Genomic DNA, 20,725 nt, shown 5'->3' on the forward strand with positions numbered 1-20,725 from the left:
CACTTTTTCCAGGCCAAAAGCCATGCCTGGGTTGGCGGCCAATGCAGATATCATGCCCGCGTAGCGCGACCACCAGAACATTACTTCCACGCTGTTCAGCGACGGTCTACTGTACGCAGCACACATTGCCTTGTATTCTTCTTCTTCGATCATCCCACAGTCTTTGACAATTGGCAGAAATCCCTCGTCGCCATCATCCATGTCCTCGGGGCGTAATTCGTGTACCTCGTCCTCGCCTTGTTGTAGCTCTTCCCGATCCCATTCTTCTTCGTTTTCTCCTTGGTTTGGCAGAGATGTCCCGAAAAGTGAAAATCTTGCATCGGGCGCCATTCCAAAGACGGAAATGCCCGTCTCTCTTGCCACCAACTTGTACAGCTCGATGGGAGGGCAGGCATTACGTATGGAGTCGTGGAGGAAGCGGAGCTCATTGCAATGAGACGCGAGGGCTAGTACGCTTTTGCTGCAATCTCCTCGCTTGTCGATGTGCGCTTGTAGGCTGAAAGAAAAGTCGCCCCTGCTTCCCACTGCATTTAGGAGGCGCACCCAGGCTTCAGAATGTTTCTTGCACACGGTGCCCTCCTCTGCCTGTCCCAGATGTGGCTCGCGCAGATCGACGTTCACGGACAGGTCGGTGTTGGCGGGCCCACCGACCACGACGCCCAGAACGCTGCGGTGAAATGTCCTGTCAATGTTGAGATGCCGCAGTGCCAACACGTTGTCTACGCCCAAAGAAACGGCCCGCGGTTCGGCCATCACGCTGTCTCGCAGAAAGCGCAGAGAGACTCGGGTGCGAAGCACCAAACTGTCCTCCTGCTGCTTCGACGACGATCGTACCTCGTCAAAGTCCAAATCCAGCTCGGATCCGTCCACAGTGTCCAGGCTGGGAGCGATCGATTTCTTGAGTCTGTCGACTGCGCGGTACACGGCCGAAATGTTTGTGCGGCGTTCGGGCGTCGCGCTAAACGCAATGCTGTGCATTTGTGGAACACCCGTCGGGAATAGCGTCTCTGGAAACAGGGCCTCGAGCTCCGCTTGTAGAGGTATCGTGGCTGCGCGCACCAACAGACCCATGTTTTCCATGCTAGATCCAGCGACGCAACGCACGGTCACCACTTGGTCGCCGCCACATTTGTAACGCACGACGAAACGTCCCACGCATTGCTTGACGAGCAATTTGAGCAGAGCCAGGTACCGCCACCGCTCGTCGCAGATGTCTCCGCGCAGTAGCCAAATTTCGAGATACTCAAACTTGCACAGGCCGCCACCGCCGTCGCGCAAGTCGTCCACAACCCGAGAAGCCATGTCGGGCGAAATGTCTCTGATCACCAGGCTGTTTCGGCCACCGCCGGACGTCAACGCGGTGACCAAGAGAACGGCGTCGCACTGACACTGCAGCTTCGCAAAGTGGAGATTGTTGCTGTAGCAAATGTGCAGCTCCAGTGCAGTGGCAAAGTGACGTACCTCGGGCGACTTTTGCGTCAGGTGTGTCTCGTGATTGTGCCGATTGCCTCCATTTTCGACGAACAACAGCACGGTGTCCGGGGCCAGGCGGGGGTGCTTGGATGCCGATCTCAACGAAGAAAACGGTAGGCTGCCCGGTTCGAACCCTACACACACTTTGACTGCGGGTTGCAGCGTGAGCTCTAAAATCGAAAGATTCCTCCATGAGTTTGCCGAGCAAACGGCTGTGCCAGCGCAGTACAACTCCATGACTGAATGTAATATCAATCGAGAACCGACATCATGTTATAATGCGTCAGAGAAGACCTCTAGGCCTCGCGCAGGGGAGCCGGAGCCCCCTCTCTCCGTACGGCATGTACCGCGAGCTCCGCCCGCCGGCGCGCGCGCTCCGCCCCTTCGTCCGGTTCCTCCTCTCTACCCCTTGCGTTCGCAAATGCTCGCTTGCAAAGTGCACGTGCAGCCGTCAGTCATCTGTTCAGTCGCAGCATGTATCGCATCGTGTACCCCCCTTCGTCGCCACTAAAGATTGAAAATTGCAGCAATACAAAGACGTTCATCTTGCACGGCTACGGCGGGTTGAGTCTCCTGCACTGGGAGCATTTCGGGTATGCGCCAGAAATCACTGTCGTCTCATCATCGTACCCCGCTCGCAACACAAAGGTGCACCCTTCTCATCCGTGTTACTCGGAGAATCTGCGCTTTGCCGAAGTCACCTGTGCCTGCCACATGACCATGCTTCAAATTTGCCTGCGATCCCCGCTCAAGCGAGACAGCCTAATCGTCGAGGGCGTGACACCACACCTGGCCAGCAACTTGGTTCACGATGCGGAATCAATCAAAGGGGTCTGGAATTCCATCATCCTCGAACTGCAAGGGGATATTCGGAGCGACGACTTCCCGCAACTCCTGCGCTTGTTTCGCGGCCGCTGCAAGCAACGGTTGGTCGTTACTTACAACGTGCGAGACGTCGGCAAAGTAGAGTTGCGCTGCGACGCCAGCGCCGACGAAGACGACCTGGCATCCATAGCCCGCTATGCCCTGGTGCCCCTTGACGCTGACGTACGAGCGCTCTTCCCGCCCGAAGTGTTTCCGAACGGACTGCCCGGCCTGCACACTGTGGAATATGTCGTCCACCATCGGCCCCAGACGTCTCTAGCTGCGGTTTGGGCGCGCATCGACCAGTTCAAGTGTCGGCTGGCTCCCGCACTGCAAACCGTCGAATTGACGGCGTACGTGGGCACGCTGACCATCAACAACGCCGGCAGAGACATGGCGGCAGCAAAATCTCAGCTTCGTGGCAAGGACTACGAGTTGCTATTTCGGCAACAGTGTTGGATCTCCGACTGGGCTCAACATCTGCTCGGAAGACCCAGCAAAATGTCCGACCTGGCGGCCACCAAGACCGAGGGTGCCCTGAACTTCCAATTTCTCTACGTAGCCGAGCAATACAGCAACAGCAAGATGGGCCTGTGTCTGCGCGGGCCTCGCCAGGTCGAAGTACGCGGGGTGCAAATCGAGATCTACGCTCCTGCGCCCGATTGCGGTCCAACTGTCGGCGACTGCACGGCAACCCTGGTCGGCCTGTGCAAGGGACACCTGTCCAACTTTGTCAAGCTGCTCGACGCCGTGGGCACTGGAGGAGAGCTCGAAGTCCGCATTTCGTGCCCGTTCAACGAGAACCAAGATTGCACGAGCGAGGTGTTGATTCTCGTCCCCCACTGCAGCGCCCTGCACGTGGATCACCCTTCCATCCGTAAAGTGGCATGTCCCGTTGCAGTGTACGAGTGCGTGGCCGTGGAAACCAGGCTATGCTCGTTCGGCATTCCCCTAGACGACATGTCCGAAGAGGGAGAACACGACAATGACGAAGAAGAAGCGGCGGCGCGAATAGCACAGTACGAGCGGGAAGAAGAAGAGGAAGAAGGCGATTTGGATATTTGGGACGAGCAGCTAGAGGTGCAACCCATCGCCTTGTCAATGCAAGATCTGCCACGCACTGTCGGCGACGTCGTGTACGGCGACCTGGAAAGCTATTCCCAAACTATGGGCCGCATGATCGGCGACTCAAAGGAGTGGAAGGCGGCAATCGATGCCTACTCGCGGCCGTCACTTAATCAGGTGTTCTTCAAGAGTTCTTGGACCCGCTACACCCCGCACACGGCCGCCCTGATGAGCAATCCCGGCATGGCGTTTGGAACCAGCTTTCTGCACCCCTTCTGCGAGCCCGGCATTTGTGCTGTGGACTGCATGGCTCTGCGAGCCAGAGAAGCATTCAACCGAATGGTGCACGCCGCCGTTCAATTGAGCTGCGCTTGGAAGCGGCGAAGGACGATCCCGTTGTCGCGAATTGTGACAGTCGTTGAATACTGGGCACACAACCCCATGTTCGTCAAGACCGTGAGTCAGGCTCTCAACTACGAGCCGCTAGCCACGGCAAAGCGAGCAATTCACTGGTGCCTGCGATCACACACAAGGAGCGTTCTGGAGCAAGCCGCCTCGAGAAACATGCTGGGCTCGGCCAGCATTCACCTCGGCAGCGACGTGCTATCTACGGTGGCAAGCTTTCTCAGTCCCAGCGATTTGAGAAAGCTCGCGTGTGCCCTTGAAGAAATGAACATATCCAGCCAGCGCAAGCGGCAACAATCGTCCAGATGTTGTGCATCTAGGCCGCCGCCAAACAAGACAAGCAAATTGTCCTCGAATAAAGATTGATCGTTTCCTATATTGCCGTCTTTCTCTTGCTCGCGGCGCCCATTCCCAGCGCCGCGCGGCACTTTGAAAACGCGTCGCTTGAGGGCGCACCGTAACTGCGGCGGTTGCCGGCAACGCAACGCTCCCCTCTCTCCCTCCCCGCGCGGGGCCGCAAGAATGCGGAATAGCGGGAAACGTGGTCGGTAGGCGGGAGTGTGCCTTGGGGTGTCATGTGGCAAGAATGGCGGGCGCTGGCCATGCAGTGTAGGGGGCCGGTTCAGTGTGAGCTTTTGGGGCCAAAGACGGATATTCCGCGTGCGGATGTCCGGTCTTCCGTAGTGCTGGGAGCGGGGGTTAGAATACGCTTTCTCATGGAGCCAGGGAGCGACGACTACTGTACGCGACATACCTGCGTGGTACCAGAGCTCTATGTGGACGGTGAAAAGGCAACCAATGCTGCCGTAAAGGCGGCCCTCTATGTAACATGCAATCACCACTGTCTGCAGCGCTTTGACATCCCGGCGCCCGACACTGCTGTGCGCATGGCTCTACTGGAGAACGTGCTGGCCACCAGTCGACACTTGGACAAGCTTTGTGTCGAAATCCGGGATGATCAGGTAACGTTCCCGCCTATTTCCCGTCGTCGACTCTCACAATATATTTTCCCCTATCCTGGTGCAGATTCTAGGGGTACTGCATTTGCTGCAAACGCAGACGCGCTGTTATTACGACATTGTCGACATAGACATCAACGGCATAGACCTGGACCAGGCTCTGTTTGCAAACATCCCCGGTCTCAACGAACTGCTGGCACGCTTCCTGGCCCGCTGTCGCCGCCGCGCCGCAGTGGGCATAGAGACTGGCGACGGCCGCCGGCTAACCTTCTGGTTGTCATGTATGGGCGGCCCACCGCCGGCATCCACATCCCTGCTCGACATCGCGGCCAAAGCAACCATCGTCGAGGAGCAGATGGAAGGCACGGCGCTGAGCAAGCCCCTGCCCTTACCCAACATGCACACGCTGTGGATGACCACTCCGAAGAATCCAGCACTGGCGTGGGCGCACGCTGCGTCCTACGCGGCACGGTACCCACTGCTCACTGACGTTCATTGCAAAGCTCCCTTTCAGCACAACTCTTGGTACGCGGAACCGTTGATCCAGCTCCCACTGGGCGGTCGTTTGGCGAGCGGCGAGACTCTGGACCCAGATTGTGCAAAGTGGCTGACGGATCTGTGTCAATACAGACCGTACAAGTACCCCCCGCCGGGATTCCTGAGCGATGTGTTGTACCTCGTTATCGAAGAAGAGGGCTGGCGAGTCACTTTCCTGCTCAACGGGCCCGGCAAGACCAAGGTGTGGTTGACAATTTCCACAGCCCACCCCAATCAATTAATGACGGCCGGGCTTGCCGAGTGGTGCGCTTGGTTGGTCAAGTTGGGCCAACGAGGCAGCTGCCAATTTGTGGCGCGCTCGGCAGTGGCGGGCGGCTTCGTCGAGACGTGGCTCTGCGAACTTGCTGCCTAGTGCGGCGATTTCAAATTGGATCACTACACCTACGAGCAAAGTATCAAGGACCAGGTTGGCCTCCTGAGGTAAGTAGTAATGTACAAATTTCAGGCTTGCATATATTACTGTGTTGCAGGGCCGCCGCCAACAACCCAAACCTGTGGCTCCTTTCTACCAATGTGTACCCGTACTGTGCCGACCGCATCGACGACAGCAGCTACTCGACCGACGACGATTCGCCTTCCGTGGCCTACAACAAGAGGCCGCGATGGGCCCCGAGGTTTCGCGCCAGCGTAGCTGCCGACGACGAGGCTTCGGTGAGCGGCGTGGCCGCCGCCTGGACCGCGTCGGCAGCCAGCGTCGTCATGCGGGAAGCCATGCACCGTCTCCTGGGACCCCTGTCTCCCCTGCGATCGTGCACCCTGCCGCTGACGGAGGAGGATCCGTACCATCGACTGCTCGTGCACAACACCAGGATCACTCACGGGGCCGAGTGGTATTCGAGCAAGCGCTCGGCCTCCTGGCATGGCGTCGTGGCGCGCAACCGCCGCTGCATGTACGCCATTGCTCGCCGACTGGCTTATGCAAACTGCAGCAAGGACGGCGACAAATATTTGCGAGAGCAAGAGGAACTAGATAGGTGAGCGGCGGCGATAAGCGGGCTCGCTGGCGCCTAGGCCTAACCGCTAGGCCTTTCTTTTTGTTCGCAGGTACGCCGTCGCCTTGGACAACGTGGTGCAGGCCCCCGTGTTCATGGATCGACAACCGAGCTAATGGGCTACGCCAACGCCAAGCAGGCGTCTCGGCTCGCGTGGAGCACGGTGAATGGCGGCAGCCGCCGTCTCATGAGCCTGGCCCTGGCCCAAGGGCGTCTGGGCAGTCTCGGCACCAGCATGGACGAGCCGTCGCTGTGCACGCTGGCTACGTACTTGAGACCATTGACCATTAGGAGAATATTCTTCCCCGAAATTCCCCGATAATAAAGTTCCCCAATAATAAAGGGCAATTTTCCAACAATACCCCCTTGTGCAACTCGAATCAATCCCCCGAAGCGCCATGACAACAGCCTTGTTGCTTCCGCTGCTGACGCTGTCAGCTGCCGCCCTGGCAGTCGTCGAACAGAACTACGAGGCTGTTGAATACCTAAAGCGCTACGGCTACTATTACACAGCAGAACACAGTCTCGTGTTCAACCCACAATCTCGCGTGCACAATGCGCTGCTTTCAGGAATTTCTCCGGCTGCCCGTCACGGGCGAGCTGGACGAGGCAACCCTCGCTGCCATGCGGAGGCCTCGATGTGGCCTGCCCGACCTGTTGCCTCCGCAGGGCGCCAGGCACCGCCGTTTCGCCCTGCAAGGTTCCCAGTGGGACAGGACCAACCTGACGTGGAGCTTCCAGCCGGGCATGCCGGGCGCCTGGATCCACCACGCGCGCAAGGCCTTCCAAGTGTGGAGCAATTACACGGTGCTCAGATTTCAATACCTCCCGTGGCACTCGCCCGACGTAGACATTAGAATTTCTCTGGCCAGGGGCGACCACGGCGACGGCTACTCGTTCGATGGCCCGGGACACACGCTGGCGCACGCATTCTTTCCGGGCAAACAGCTGGGCGGAGACGTGCACTTGGACGCCGACGAACGCTGGCTCGAACCGCACGAGCTGGACGTGAACGGCGCCAACGGCGTCTCCATATTTCACGTCATTTTACACGAACTCGGTCACTCGTTCGGCCTGCTACATACGAGCGTGGAGGAAGCCGTCATGCACCCTTATTACAGCCACAGCATCAAGGAACCGTACGTGCTGCCGTACGACGACGCCATGGGCATTGCTCGCATCTACGGCTTGCCCGGCGTCCCGCACCCGTACCCCAACTACGCCCGAAACCGCACCACGTGGCGCCGAAAGAGACCCTCGCAGAAGAAGAAGAAGAAGAAGCGGCTAGACCTGTGCAACGGCACGGTGCGCGCGCTGGACGCCGTGGTCACGTTGCGCGGCGAGCTGTTTGCATTCCAAGGTAACAGCATGTGGCGGCGTAGCCGACAAACAAAGAGAGTGGACCCCACGCTCTACCCGGTTTCCATAACCTCCATGTGGACGGGTGGGCCAGAGCGGGTCGACGCGGCGTTCGACTGGAGTCAGGGCACGGTGCTCGTGTCCGGGGACCGCTACTGGCTGTACCGCGACGACGTTCTCGAGGGCAACACTTCCAAGCCCCTTTCGGAATTGGGGCTCCCCGAACACGTGTACAAGATCGACGCGGCGGTAGAATTGCACATGGCGGAACTGGGGCAGCGCACGCAGAGGCGAGTGCACCTCATTAGCGGGCCCAGCATTTGGCGCATGTCCGCCCACGCCAATCGCGTGGAGGGTCCCGCGTACAGCACGTCCGACATCAAGAACTATCCGCGATCCAGAATACTGGCCGCCTTTGTGGACGACGACGAGCGAGTCTACGTTTGCGACAGATCGGAAAGTTGTTGGCACTTTTCGGATCAGTGTTTCAAGCTGGACAACAAGGCGCGACGCATTGGGTCCTAGTTCGGCTGCGAGGACAAGCCCAGTGCAGCCAAATTATTGCAGGAGCCCACCACCAAGGGGGGGGGGGGCAGTCGGACCGTTTTGTCCTTTTGGTCGTTATTGCTTTCCACAGTTTGGTCGTTACCCACGAAACACATAACGTCTAATAAACTTCTTTAAACAGCTCTGGAAGGCTACAAACATCTTGTTCTAGAACAAAACCTCTCACAGACGTCGACGGAAAGAAGTTTCCTGGAAAACTTCGTTAGCACGTCTATACTAAGACACCTTTTCAAAGACGTCTCTGATATGTTTTTTTGGAGACATCAATTAAATGTTTTTCCAAAGACCTCTCAGCGATGTTTATTCAGAAGCGTTTCACAAATACTATTGTAGAAAGGGTTTACTAACTTCTAAAAGTCCACAAAAAATACTCCATGTTTCCCCTGTTCAGAATGTTGAATCCCTATTCAAAGAATGTACACGAATCACAGCGAACATTTTCTACGCATGGTTTATTGCAGCCATGGAATTAAGCAATAATTACGGCACATAAATTGTTAGACAGCTTTGCATTACTCCAATGTCTCAACTTGATTATTTGATAAGGAACAGAAGGTAAGAGACCGCTTTAAAATAACCTCGAACTTTGAAACTGCGGTTCGTTCTAGCGGGAACCAATGCCCCGTCATTTTCGGTCCAGCTAACCTACCGCTCGTAAGACTGCACTGAGTTGCACACCGGTCTTGAAAGACGAGGGGAGGCGCGAATGACAACACTTTTTTATGCTGCGAATGCCTCTTCATTCCAGCTTGCCTGGCCAACACCAGAAAACCACCGTATTGCCGCTCGTACGGCCGCACTGGGGTAGCATACGGGTCCTGAAAGAAGACTGGAGGCACGCGAATGACATGCTTCTACTCCGGCTTGCTTAGGAGCACGAGAAAATCATCCCACTGCCGGAAAATGCATAGCAAATAATGTTTGTTGCTTGGGCAAGAGAAAAGTCAGCAGGAGAGCCGATCGTACGCTCAAACATCGTTCCGGACGCTGAAGCCTGCTGCGTGGTGGCGCTCTGCTCGATGCCGATGCAATTTATGATTTGTCAACATTGCTTTATTATTTCAAGTTTTTTTCTTGTTTCTTTGCAAAGCATATGGTTAAATTGAAAAACAAAATAAAATAAACTCATAATTGTTTTTGTAGTAGTTGTATTTTGTAGGCAGTCATTGCTTTATTAGCATTTTGGCATTGCAGTCGCTAGCGACTGCTTGCTACCCGCGCGCACCAATCGTTCAACTCATCTTTCCTCGTCTTTCGACATGCTCAACGGTTGCTCAACGTGCTCTCGACGGTGTGTGTTCGGTTTGCTGTCTTTGTTTCCCGCGCTTGGACATTTACGCTGATTTTGCAGCTTTCCCGCGCTGTATTTTACAACCACTGCTGTGCTGTGATATGGAGCTCATATTTCTCAACAGTAAGTAACTTTTCACTTCTCTTGTATGGTGAATGCAGCGCGCCGATGTTGAACCGCAGATGCGTCTGACTAGCGCGCTAGAAACATTGTCTTTCTATCTGTCCATGTTTCTAGCGCTGTTTTAACGTACTGTCCAACCAACTCGCCCAACAAGCAACTTAGCTGTATTGTATTGGCTTTCTTAACTTCACTGATGTGTGCTAAGTATGTGCGGTAGCAAATGTAGAACTGAAGTAATATATCTTGAGGCGTTATTTTGTTGCTAATGGTCGTGTTGAAGATGTGGAATTATACGAGTCTTTTTGAAAACATTCCGGTACTTCACTGGCATCAGGTGTAGAATATTCGTGTTTTCCTCCAATAAATAGTTTGAAGTTGTGCGCATGTAGTGCCTTATTCGTTTTTGTTGTCATCTTTGCACCGTAGCGTTTTCAAATGAGTAACCTCAGCTCACTTTAAGTTTTTCTGTTATGTAGAGGGTGAATAAAACTTTCTTCTCTAAACACACTAGAAAAGATTGTTCTTTAAGTTCACGGTAGGTCAATGCACGAAGCATTGACCTACCGTGAACTGCCTCGGCCTCGCCTCGTTTTGTGGTGCGAGCTATAAGGGATTTTTTTTTTTCATGCATGGCCTACTAGGTGAATGATTTCAAGTGGCGTTCATGGTAGGTCCGGGCATTTTGAATAGATGCTAGTGGTATCACCGTATGTTGGTGTTTCCTTTCTCCATGCTTATTTTTCTTTTCTTAAAAACCTCACAAAACTCAGGCACGTAGCTCAACTGCCACTGCCTTTGGCTCGTTCGATTGTTTTGAGCTTTTTTTGTGTCTTTGCAGGTTGCTGGAATTTTGTCTGTCTTAAAGACCCCTGGAAAAGGCAGAACCTGGAGCTTACGATATGCCATTGAATTTAGCTCATCAGCCAATGCCTTCAGTGTGCATTATGATTTTAGATATCTATGCAAGTTATAAAAAAAGTATTTTTATGCAGAACCTTCAGGGCGGATGGTTCCAGCGAGTGTACATCAGTGCATTTGCATGCATGTCTGTAACTTAACTTTTTTTTGCCAGTGCAGGTTGTTTGGAATTTACTTTTGCAGAAGAACCTTCAAAAAAGGCTTCTCAAATCCATATTGTCAACAAGTTTATTTGCTGATTGCTTTTACTTTTGTAGATGGAGTGCAATAAAAATTCGGACTGGAGAAGCATGTGTTCTTCATACATTCAGCATGTGCATTCACTATTGAGTGTAGCGACTTGTAGTTTGTGCTCATCGTTCTCAATTCTGCATATGAGATCACACAATAGTCTGCTTTGAGAGCATTTTTTTTTCTAAATTTTAAATTACAGTTAACTGGGGAGAGGGTGAATTGTTGAATGCTTGCATTTTCTACAGCACTATAAGAAACAGCTAGAGATGGCACATAATCGATGGGGTGGTAAAGGAGTAAAATTGAAAATTCTATAAAAAAATTAAAATTTTAATTCTCTTCAGCCCAACTGATTTTGCGCCATCTCTAGCTGTGTCTTATTGTGTTGTACAAACTGCAAGCCTTCATCAATTCGCCTTCTCCCCAGTTAACTGTCATTTCATTAAATTCAGAAAAAAAATGCTCTCAAAGCAGAGCACTGTGACCTCACATGCAGAATTGAAGACAATGAGCACAAACTGCAAATCGCTACACATCTAAAACAAGAATAGAAGCGGTCTAGCCAAGAGGGTTTAAATATGTCTACTAGCACAGCTATAGCAGAGCTACAGCTAGAAGCAATGTCTAGAACAAGTATAAAAATTTTCTAGGCAAGAAGTTTTCAGGACTTCTACTGGCGTAGCGTTAGCAGAGCTAAATCGGAGCTACAGGAAGGCTTGTAGCTCTTGGGTCTACAGAACGTCTCAAATGAGTCTTCTTTTAGAAGTGCCCATTTCTTGGCCTAGACATATTCTAGATGTCAATTAGCTCTTTTTGTGTTTCGTGGGTATTGCTTTCCACGCTTTCCACACTCCAGGAACCCATGAGCTAAGACGTTTCCAGGAACGAGTGCGGGGGCGGCCGCACTCGAATCAGCGAGCGAATTGAGCGCGCCGAGCGTTATCGTCTGCGATTGCGCCGGGCATGCGAATGTTGAACACGTTGCGCGGTCGATCGTAACGTGTGGCGCCTTCGATGTGATATGGGGGCTCTTTGAAGGTCCGGATTTGGGGTCCTCGTAGGTGCAATCGCAACCCTTGCGACTGCTGTCGCAGTCGCACGATCCCGACTGTGCGATGGTAATGTAGCGACCGTCATCGGTCTCGCCTTCGGCACCGGCCGACACGTAGATGACTGCTTCCCAACGCGGGGCAGATGGTTTGCGCCCGCTGTCATTAATGAAAGAAGACATTTGACAATGTGACACAAGCTTCTTTTATTTGACGACGCCTTCAGGGAGCCACGGTATCGTTGAAACGCCGAGCGTTGTTACGCCGCACGGGCAAAGTGAACGGAGCCCGTTCGTGCGTTGCCGACCAAGTGGCCGTCTGCACGTTGCCGGCGCGACGGCCCATGCCGGGCGGCGCGGGGCGAGTCGCGTTGACGCACGTCCAGGTAGCCGCAGGCCTAGGCGACACGGCGGTCGGTAGCAGGAAGAAACACGTGGGGCAGTAGAGACGCCATCCCGAGTCGTACTCCTCGGTGGCTGCGTCTTGTGTCGAGGGCACTCGCAGACAGGTCGGACAGCTCGTTCCGTCCAGCCACCAACGACAACCGATTTCCTCGTCTTCGCTACCGCAATAGTGAGGGACGCACCACCAACGATGCTCTTCTTTTCCCGTGGCCTCGTCTCGGACAATGTGATGATAATAGTGAGTGCGCCTCTGCAATGCTCCGTGCGTGGACGGGGAGCGCGACGCGAGTGCTTGGAATCTGGGTGGACGGTCGGTAGCCGATGTCTGTGCAAACGCAGCAGCGGTAAAGCCTGGTCGCTGCTGCTGCTGCTGCTGTTGCTGCTGCTGTTGCTGCTGCTGCTGCGCCAATTGTATGGGGACGTACACTGTGGGATACACATATTGCGGCGGCTGCTGCGCGGTCGCCTGTGCCGAGTGTACCGGAGGCATTTTATCGGTACTAGTGATGCCCACGCCGTTGCTCATTTTCATCCCTTACGTCTGTTTCGCACAGCGTCTGCGGCTTTTTCACACCATCAATGAATGCACAGCTGCGGCCACCCGCGGCGGCGACGCGCGCCCGACAAAATGTTTGTGCCATCGAAGCTGCTGCTGCTGCTGCTGTTTCTGTACAGCGGCGCGTGGGCTCGATTTCGAGTACCGGAAAGTTTCAAGCTAGCCGCCAGCCCATTGGAAATTGTGGAGAATCGGTCCGCGCTATATCCACTGGTTTCGCTCCGCATGTGCGATTACCGAGCCACGCACGCTCTCGTAAACGAAGGACACTGCATAGCCATCCACCCCACGAAAGCGGTGGACGTTATGGGACAACTCTGCTTCGAAGATGTACTTCCCGAACAACGTGAGCAGCAGCAGCAACAGCAACAACAATCCGTGTCGTGTCACGCCATGCCTGGTAACACATACGTGTTCCTCGTACACCACCCCGGAAGTATGGTGCGGCGCGGAGTGGATGCCGTGTGCGCCGAACCTCCGCTCACAGACCAACCCGTGGTGGCGTCGGGCCCCGGAGAATGTCCGACGGTGCGGTACTCTCCGGGCCACTGGTTCACCACCGCTTGTCATGGAGGCCGAGGAGGAAATTCTACGATTGTGTGCAACGAGCACGGCCGCTGGCTGCAAACGCAAGCGTGCCCTGCTTTCGTCGCACACGAAAACGGCAAAATGCATTTCGTAGTTACGGCGTGCCTCTTGGTGACATGCATTGTGTTGCTCGCTTTACAACCATTTCTGAAGCACCATCGCTGCTGCTCTCCGCCCAGCGGCAGTAAAGTTTGCGGCCGGGACAACAGTAACGATTCCGGCCTATCATATGGAAAACGCGCTGAAATGTCTGCGTAGGAGGGGACGGCGCTCACGGCAGTTGTTGCCAGGTATTCACGAAACAGCAGCATCACAAACACACTCTTCTCTCGTTGCCCCTCCCCCTCTTCCAATCCAAGCGCTGATTTGTATGCTGCGCACGCCGCTCGGGCGGGCCTTCCTTTATCGGTACTACAAGAGAGGCGAGCGGGCGGGTCCTTCGCTCTCGATACAAGACTCCTCCATCGGCGGCCGAGCTAGGGTCACAAACTCGCCTCCCACCAAAGAGTGTGGTTGAACATGACCACCCTGACTGAAGAGTCCCTAGCCAACTTTCAGTCCCCACTGGGCCACATTTACGAAAGTTTGAGCAACATTCCCCCCTTCGTAGAGTGTCCGCATTGTCGAGGCACCGGCAAGGTGCCGAGACCCGCACACACGGTGACGTCGCGCTTGGCCCAGGCTATTAAGAAAGGCGTTGACATGGCAAAGCGCCCCGCCGGAGATTTCTTGGCTTCTCTCAAGCGCCGTTACGCCGCGTCCAGAGGAGCCAGCATGTTGTCAATGTCTCTGCAGAGACAGCCCGAGCCGCCGCCGCTGCCGCCGCCGATTCGCTACCGGACCCCTTCTATGACCGACTGCGAAGAGATCGTTTGAGCCGCCGGACGAACGGTTGTCCCACAGCACCGCGGACTACGTTCCGTGCACCGCTATCAGAGGGGAGGAGCCCGAGTACAGCGACATAGAGTCGACGCCTTCCAGCCCCCCGAAGTGTTCCTGGGATCCCGTGCCCGACAACCTCAACTGTGTCAAAGTCCCCGAGAAGCAAGTGCGCGCGGCCACCGCGTGGATCGCCTACCGCTTTGGAACGTTTGAAATTTCCGGGTGCGAAAAGTGGGTGCCCGACGATCACGTACTCGTCTACGTCGACACGTTCCACCCGGCCGGGGCCGCAGACCTGCCCTTGGGACGCCACCAACACGCGGACGGCATGCGAGCGACCATCGCGCATGGCTGTCACTGCACCGTTCGCTGGCGGCCCGATCCGGCGCCCAACATGTGCTCCTACCCGATGCTGGCGTGGACCGTGTTCGGGCGCCGCGTGCTGGGATGCACGCTGCAGCAAGGGGGCATCGAGGTCCTCTACGTGTATTCTGCTCGCGGCGACCACTGCATGAGCCGCCCGAGCGTCGTCCTGGGCGAGACGTTACAAGAGCTCAAGAAGGTGCCGTACCGCGCGAGCGTAGTGCAGAACGCACTGCAGTACCAGGAGCGCCGGCTCTCCATTTTGGACACTTCGCAACTGAACAACGACGCTGCCCGCTTTCTGACCCGGCTGCAACCAGGCTCGAGGAACAACGTGCTACCCAACAACCCCGACTGGATCTCGCTCTTGATGGTGGCGTCAGGACCGTTTGCCTGCCAGATGACCGTGCTTCGCAACGTCGTCGCTCGCGATCGCATACGAGTTGGGAACAAAGAAGTGCTGGCTAGTCGTGGGCCCATCCCGGCGCCGATGCGAGTGCCGCAGGAGACGGAACCAAGCAGAGCTTCCTTTGTGGACATTGTGTACGATGATCAGCTGTACCAAATGACGCTGTTTCACGACCACCGAATAGCGGTCTTCTTTTCCGTGCACTCGAGCTCCACGCGATCCGTGATGAACACTCTCATTATGCATTTCTTTACGTGCCTGGCTACGGATGCTAACCGCAAGGAACGGCTTTGGCGAGCAATATGATGAATAAAGATGTCTGTTTGTTTGCTTTGCTGACTAAGGCGCGGCTGTCGTTTCACAATGGGAGGGAGGAGCGCACGCTCGTGATAAAAGAAAGTGCAATGGAGAGCAGTCGCTCTAATACTCGCTTGCTCACAGCGAACGATTTAGTAGAGCTGTTCGCATTCGAGCGCATACTAGACGCCTGCCAGACAGTGAACGCCTGCGTGCACGCCTTTCTAGAGGCCGTGGAGAATGTTGCTTTTGCCTCGTCTCCCTACATCTCGTGCATAGACGGTCCGAGGCGCTGGGGGCACGGCTTCCTGCATGGTTCCGAGGACGAAGAAGACAACGCAAGCAATTCCTCTTGGCGCAATCGTTGGTGGTGCGGCCTGCTAGCAGCCCCAACCGACGGGCTCGGGAACCCCCTGTTCCAAAGCACCTACGTGGAAACTAGGCCAGTGGGCACTTCGCACTTTAGGGCTACGTTGTTGCGCGAAAAGTGCGCCAGGATTTGCTTTGCCGTACAGGGCAATCGCAACTACGCCGAGTTACTGCATTGGTACTGCGAGTTCCTGGCCAGGCGCATTTACGTGTTGCGTCTCGAGCGACGAAACTTTGCGTACAGCCCTCCCACGGACAGCCCGGCTTCGGCTTCGACAGCAAGCGAGAGTAGTGCGGCGCCGTGATGTCCCCCTTGCTCTCGACTTTCACCGCCAGTCCCGCGGCGCTCCCCCCTGCGTCGGCGGCGGAGGAGAACGCAGCAATGCTACCGAGCTCCTGGCCCATGGAGCCTCGTGACCAGCCGTCGCCCACACCTTCGCTGCCGCCTCCGCTGCTAATGGAATCTCTTGCAGCGCTGTGGCCCTCGGCGACTGCTACGCTCAAGCGCCACCGCGACGAGCAATTGCAGCACAAGGTCGAAGTTGACAGCATTCCCTGTAGCGTCGACAGCCGGCGACATCTGCTGAGCCAAATGCTGGGGCGAAGCTGGAGCATGATCGCCAGCAGGGACAAACAACAGGAGCAACGCAAGCCCGGGCAGCGAAGTGACTTGTTTCAGCCACGCGATGGCCATGATGTTCTTGTTTGCCTTGGGCGTATTTTTGGGGGTCTCGGTCATCTACAGTATACAACGACAAGGCTGGGTCGATCTCCACCCCAAGCAACAATGCTGCGACGACGTGGTCGCGCACGGCCTCAAGCAAGACCAGCCGCGCCCGCAGAATCAGTTGTCGGAGCAGAAGCCGCGCAAACAGAAGCAGCCTCTGGTGATTGTAAATCACCACACGACGTATTTGCAGCCGGACTGTCCCAGCCTGTTCCAGTGCCCGTACATCGAGGGTTCCAGGCGCATAGCGTGGCCCCGGTCGCGAAGTGACATCGAGCGCATCGTGGGCAGCGTTTACGCCGTGTCGTGCGGCTTGTCGGCCATCGGATATATGGTTTGCACGCACGCGGGATGGGTGGACGCCATCGACGGCAGACGCTTGCCACAGCGCGGAGGCTCGTATCTTCTTTCGGCACACATGAAATGCAGAAAGAGCGAGCACGAGTACACGATAGGCTCGGTGCCAGTGGACGTGTTTGGAGAAAGCTTTGTCTACAAGAGCGACAGTACCGTGGGACTGGTGCTTACGGGGAACCACGAGCCCGTGCAAATTCTCGAGAAGAATTTCCTACGCCAGCTCCCGGATTCCGAGCGAAAGGTGACCGTGTGGGGACGCGTCAACGACTCGGTTCCTCGAGCGTGGATGTCGCACGAGCTCAACAACGAACTGCAAAGCAAAGAGCAGCTCATCCCCTGCGTCGAGGGCGACCGAATCGTGTGGCCGTACTATATCCGCTCCTGCATACTCGTCATGCATCGCCACAAAGTACGCATCACTGGCGTAGTGCAGGGTCAAAAGCGCTATCCCACTGCTTGTCCCAGATGGATTGTGCAGCAAGACGGGCGCGTTAAGGTGTCTGCGGGCCTCGTCTTTTCAGTGGTGCCCACCGACAGTCACGAACCAGTGCACAGGATGTGGTGCGCCTTGAACAAGGACGGTGAACGGCTCGAGCCCCTTGTTGAAGATGTGAGATTGTGAACAGTGAAGCGCGTTTCTGATGCAATAAAGAGTGTGTGCTTGCAGGAAACGGTGCCTTGATCAATAGACCGACACTCCGGTCGACGATTGCAGGCAGTTGTCGCTATGCATCACGTATCGCAATGGCCACTAACGCAGCCCGTGCAACCATCCGCACCATTGAAACAATCACAACACAAGGCCTCGACGTGCCTTATAGTCATGTCCATCGTGTTCGGATACACGGCCCTGTTTGCTGTAGTTTGGGCGTGCTCGCTCATGACCGAGACGCGCGCGTATCGCCAGTGTAGATTGCGACGCGACGACGCTTCGTCGGTTGCACACTGCGTGTTGGAAGCGTTCCTAGCTCACTATAGATCGCTAACTCTGGCCGACGACGAATTCGACGAGCCGCCGTCGCTCAGCTCGAGAGGCGCGTGTGAACCGCTCTCCTTTACAACGCGAAGTATAGTGTCGCGAGCCGTGGCATGGCCTCGTGCAGCCCGGACTCTCGATAACTGTGCCGTGCAGGCCATCGTATGCCACAACGACAGCGTTGTTTACGTGGTTTGCGACGGCGGCCGATGGGTGTACGTTTCGAAACCCGATCTGCCGCTGTATCGACGCGGACAACCGGCGTGCGAGTTGTCCGTGTGTGGGTGCGGCTTGGCAACCCCCGTGCGCCGGTCGTACTCGATCGCGGGATTCGTTGTAGACGCCAGCGCCGAGAACATCGGTTACCGTGCTTTGCGCCGAGAAATGGAAGGCCCCTACCAACTCGAGTGGATCGTGCGCAAACACATTGCACAACATCAGAGCTTTTCTCGCCACTCTGATATGGTAGCTGTACGCCACCAAAGACGACAGCCATCCTTCGGGCTACATTCATGCCACCGACGTGAGCGCGCTCAATTCGATCCCCCAGCACAATGCCGTACTTTGTGCGACTGTGTAAATGGGTGGTTCCCGAACGCATTAGAATTGAAACGATAGGAACGAAGCAGGACGACTGCCCCGTACAATTTGCGTCCGACGACGGCAACGTATATCCACGGGCGGGCCTCACGTTTCGTTTGAACAATACTTGCCTACACAGAGGAGCCGCGACCCTGCTGACGTGCTTCCCGCAAGGAACTACCCTCCCGAGTAACTCCGCCCCTGACGCTGCTGCCTAGGGATTGCAACGCGGCGTATACCGAAACAGTGTGCGTCGTCGGCAGCATGGCTGCTTTCACCGACAACGCGATACTCGCGGAGGTGGTAGCTTTAGTGGGGCGCCATCTCGTCTGGGGATTTCAGCCGCTCAAATTGGATTGCGCATCACACAGCACTTCAAAGGATCTGCAGTTGATCGTCGAGGGAGTGGTAATGCAATACATGCAGCGTACTCGCGTGTGTTACGCGGGAACTACTCCGTTCGAAGTCATGCGCACCCTGTACTGCGAATTTCACAAGGACCAAGACAAGAGCGAGGCACGCACACTCCACTTCATGGGTATGGCATTTCGGCTGGCTTCGGAAATGTGCCGCGGCTGGCTCGACTTTAGCGCCGACCGCGTAGCCGAATTTGAAAACATTCCGTACCCAAATTTGCTAGGCCACTTGGAGGACGAATTACGCGTGTGGTTCGACGACGTGCACGAGGAGAAGCTGCGCGCTAACCTGAATCGCACCATCAAGGAGTTGGACAAGCACGTGCGGGAATTTCGATTGCAAGTCAAGAGGCTTTGTCGGAGCCGCCGCATGGTTCCCCTGCACGGTGTGTTGAACGAGTTGCATGAATCGGAGCTGGCGCGTCTACGGAATGCGCTGAACGCACACCGGGAACACCCAGCGGACCCAGCGTTGTTTGGGAAAGACGTGGACCTAGCGTACTCGGATAGGGACAAGTTACCGTCGTGCGCCAACCTGCCAAGGCGCGATTCGTCCATAGTAAGGCTAGTACTGAGAGCAGCCGCTGCAGCCGAGTGTAATTTTGCGGAAAGAAAGCAAGACATGATGGTGGATGAAGACGAGCTGCTATCGTCCGTACCGTCGCCCAGGCATGTAACGTCGTCCAGGCCAGTAACGTCGTCTGGGCCCGTATCGTTACCCAAGCCCGTACCGTCGCCCAGGCGCGTCTCGTCGCCAAAGCCCGTAACATCGCCCAGGACCGTCTCGTCACCCAAGCCAACGGTCCCACCGCCGCTCACAGTGCTTGAGGATAAGGCAACCAGTCACGCCATTGGGCGCGTGGCCACCAGCGTATTGTGCTTGTCGCCACTGGAAATGCAGCGCGACCCCGAATTGGCAGCTACGTTGTTGCGGGCGCGCAACGGAGAAGGTATGAGCCGCCCGTGCTATACTACGGTGGCTAAAGCCAAGCGCATGTCGTCGGCCCTGTGGAACGACATCAATAGCAACGCTGCCATTCTCAATCCCTGCAAGGCGAAGGCCTCCGAAATACGCTCCGTGTTCATCTACACCTTTCGCACGTTTCTTGAGGAACGGTCGTGGAGTACGTGTAACAACGTCGCCATTGCCGAGCCGCGGGCTATAGCGTTCGCCAAAGCAAACAACCGCCACCCGTCGTGCAAGCCCAGTGTCACCGGGACGCCCCAAGATTTACTACCGTGCAGCAACAGCTCGGCGTGGTTCATGCAGGATGCCTGCAAGTTGGCTGCAGCAACTACACCTGCCCCAAACGACAGTGTTCCATTATAATACTATCATCTAAAGTGATTAACAGTAGCAATAACATAATCACCACAATAAAGATAGTTATGCAACGCGTTGTTTGTGTACTGTATCGAACCTGCGAGCTGCAGCAGCAGCTGTGGCGCGCTTGCGTAAGCAAGCAGGTGTTGCGGCGTCTTAATCTTATTGTTTGTGCTGTAAATGTTATGCCGAATACGGGGTTCTAGAAGGTTCTGGGAGGTTCGAGAACAATACGAGGTTTCTGACCCTAGTGACACGACGGGGATGACGCGTGATTGGTCGAGCTCGTGGCGTTATGTTGTCCTTCTCGTTCTCTAACGCAGGTGGTCGGACGCTATAAGAAGACCCGGGCCACGGGTCCGGGCTTTGTTCTTCTGCTAGTGCCCGCGCTGCCCGACGACGTAGTAATGCCGCCGCGCCATATAGGGACCCCCGCCCCGGGGCTAGCTTGTAGGAAAAGCCCAAGTGTGCCTTAATATGCGGCCCTTAAATATTTAGCTAGCGCTAGCTTCGAAGGTTCGAAGCGCCCGTGCATTTCCCCCAGAGGCTCGTAGCGCCCATGTATTGCGCGTGGCTCGAAGAGCCCGTGCATTTCACCCAGAGGCTCGTAGCGCCCAT

The 20,725-nt window shown here is 55.7% G+C and overlaps 1 protein-coding gene across 1 annotated transcript; it reads left to right on the forward strand.

The window, feature by feature from the left end:
• Positions 1–6,431: 6,431 nt before the first annotated feature.
• On the forward strand, positions 6,432–8,200 carry LOC146177194 (matrix metalloproteinase-14-like). The gene is made up of 3 exons (XM_084581486.1): positions 6,432–6,583; positions 6,711–6,843; positions 6,887–8,200. Exons 1-3 carry the CDS (start codon positions 6,432–6,434, stop codon positions 8,198–8,200), a joined length of 1,599 nt encoding a protein of 532 aa, XP_084437612.1.
• Positions 8,201–20,725: the final 12,525 nt, after the last annotated feature.

This window comes from Amblyomma maculatum, chromosome 10 (assembly GCF_055883805.1).
Source record: "Amblyomma maculatum isolate TAMU_Amacu chromosome 10, ASM5588380v1, whole genome shotgun sequence".
Taxonomy (NCBI): Eukaryota; Metazoa; Arthropoda; class Arachnida; order Ixodida; family Ixodidae; genus Amblyomma; species Amblyomma maculatum.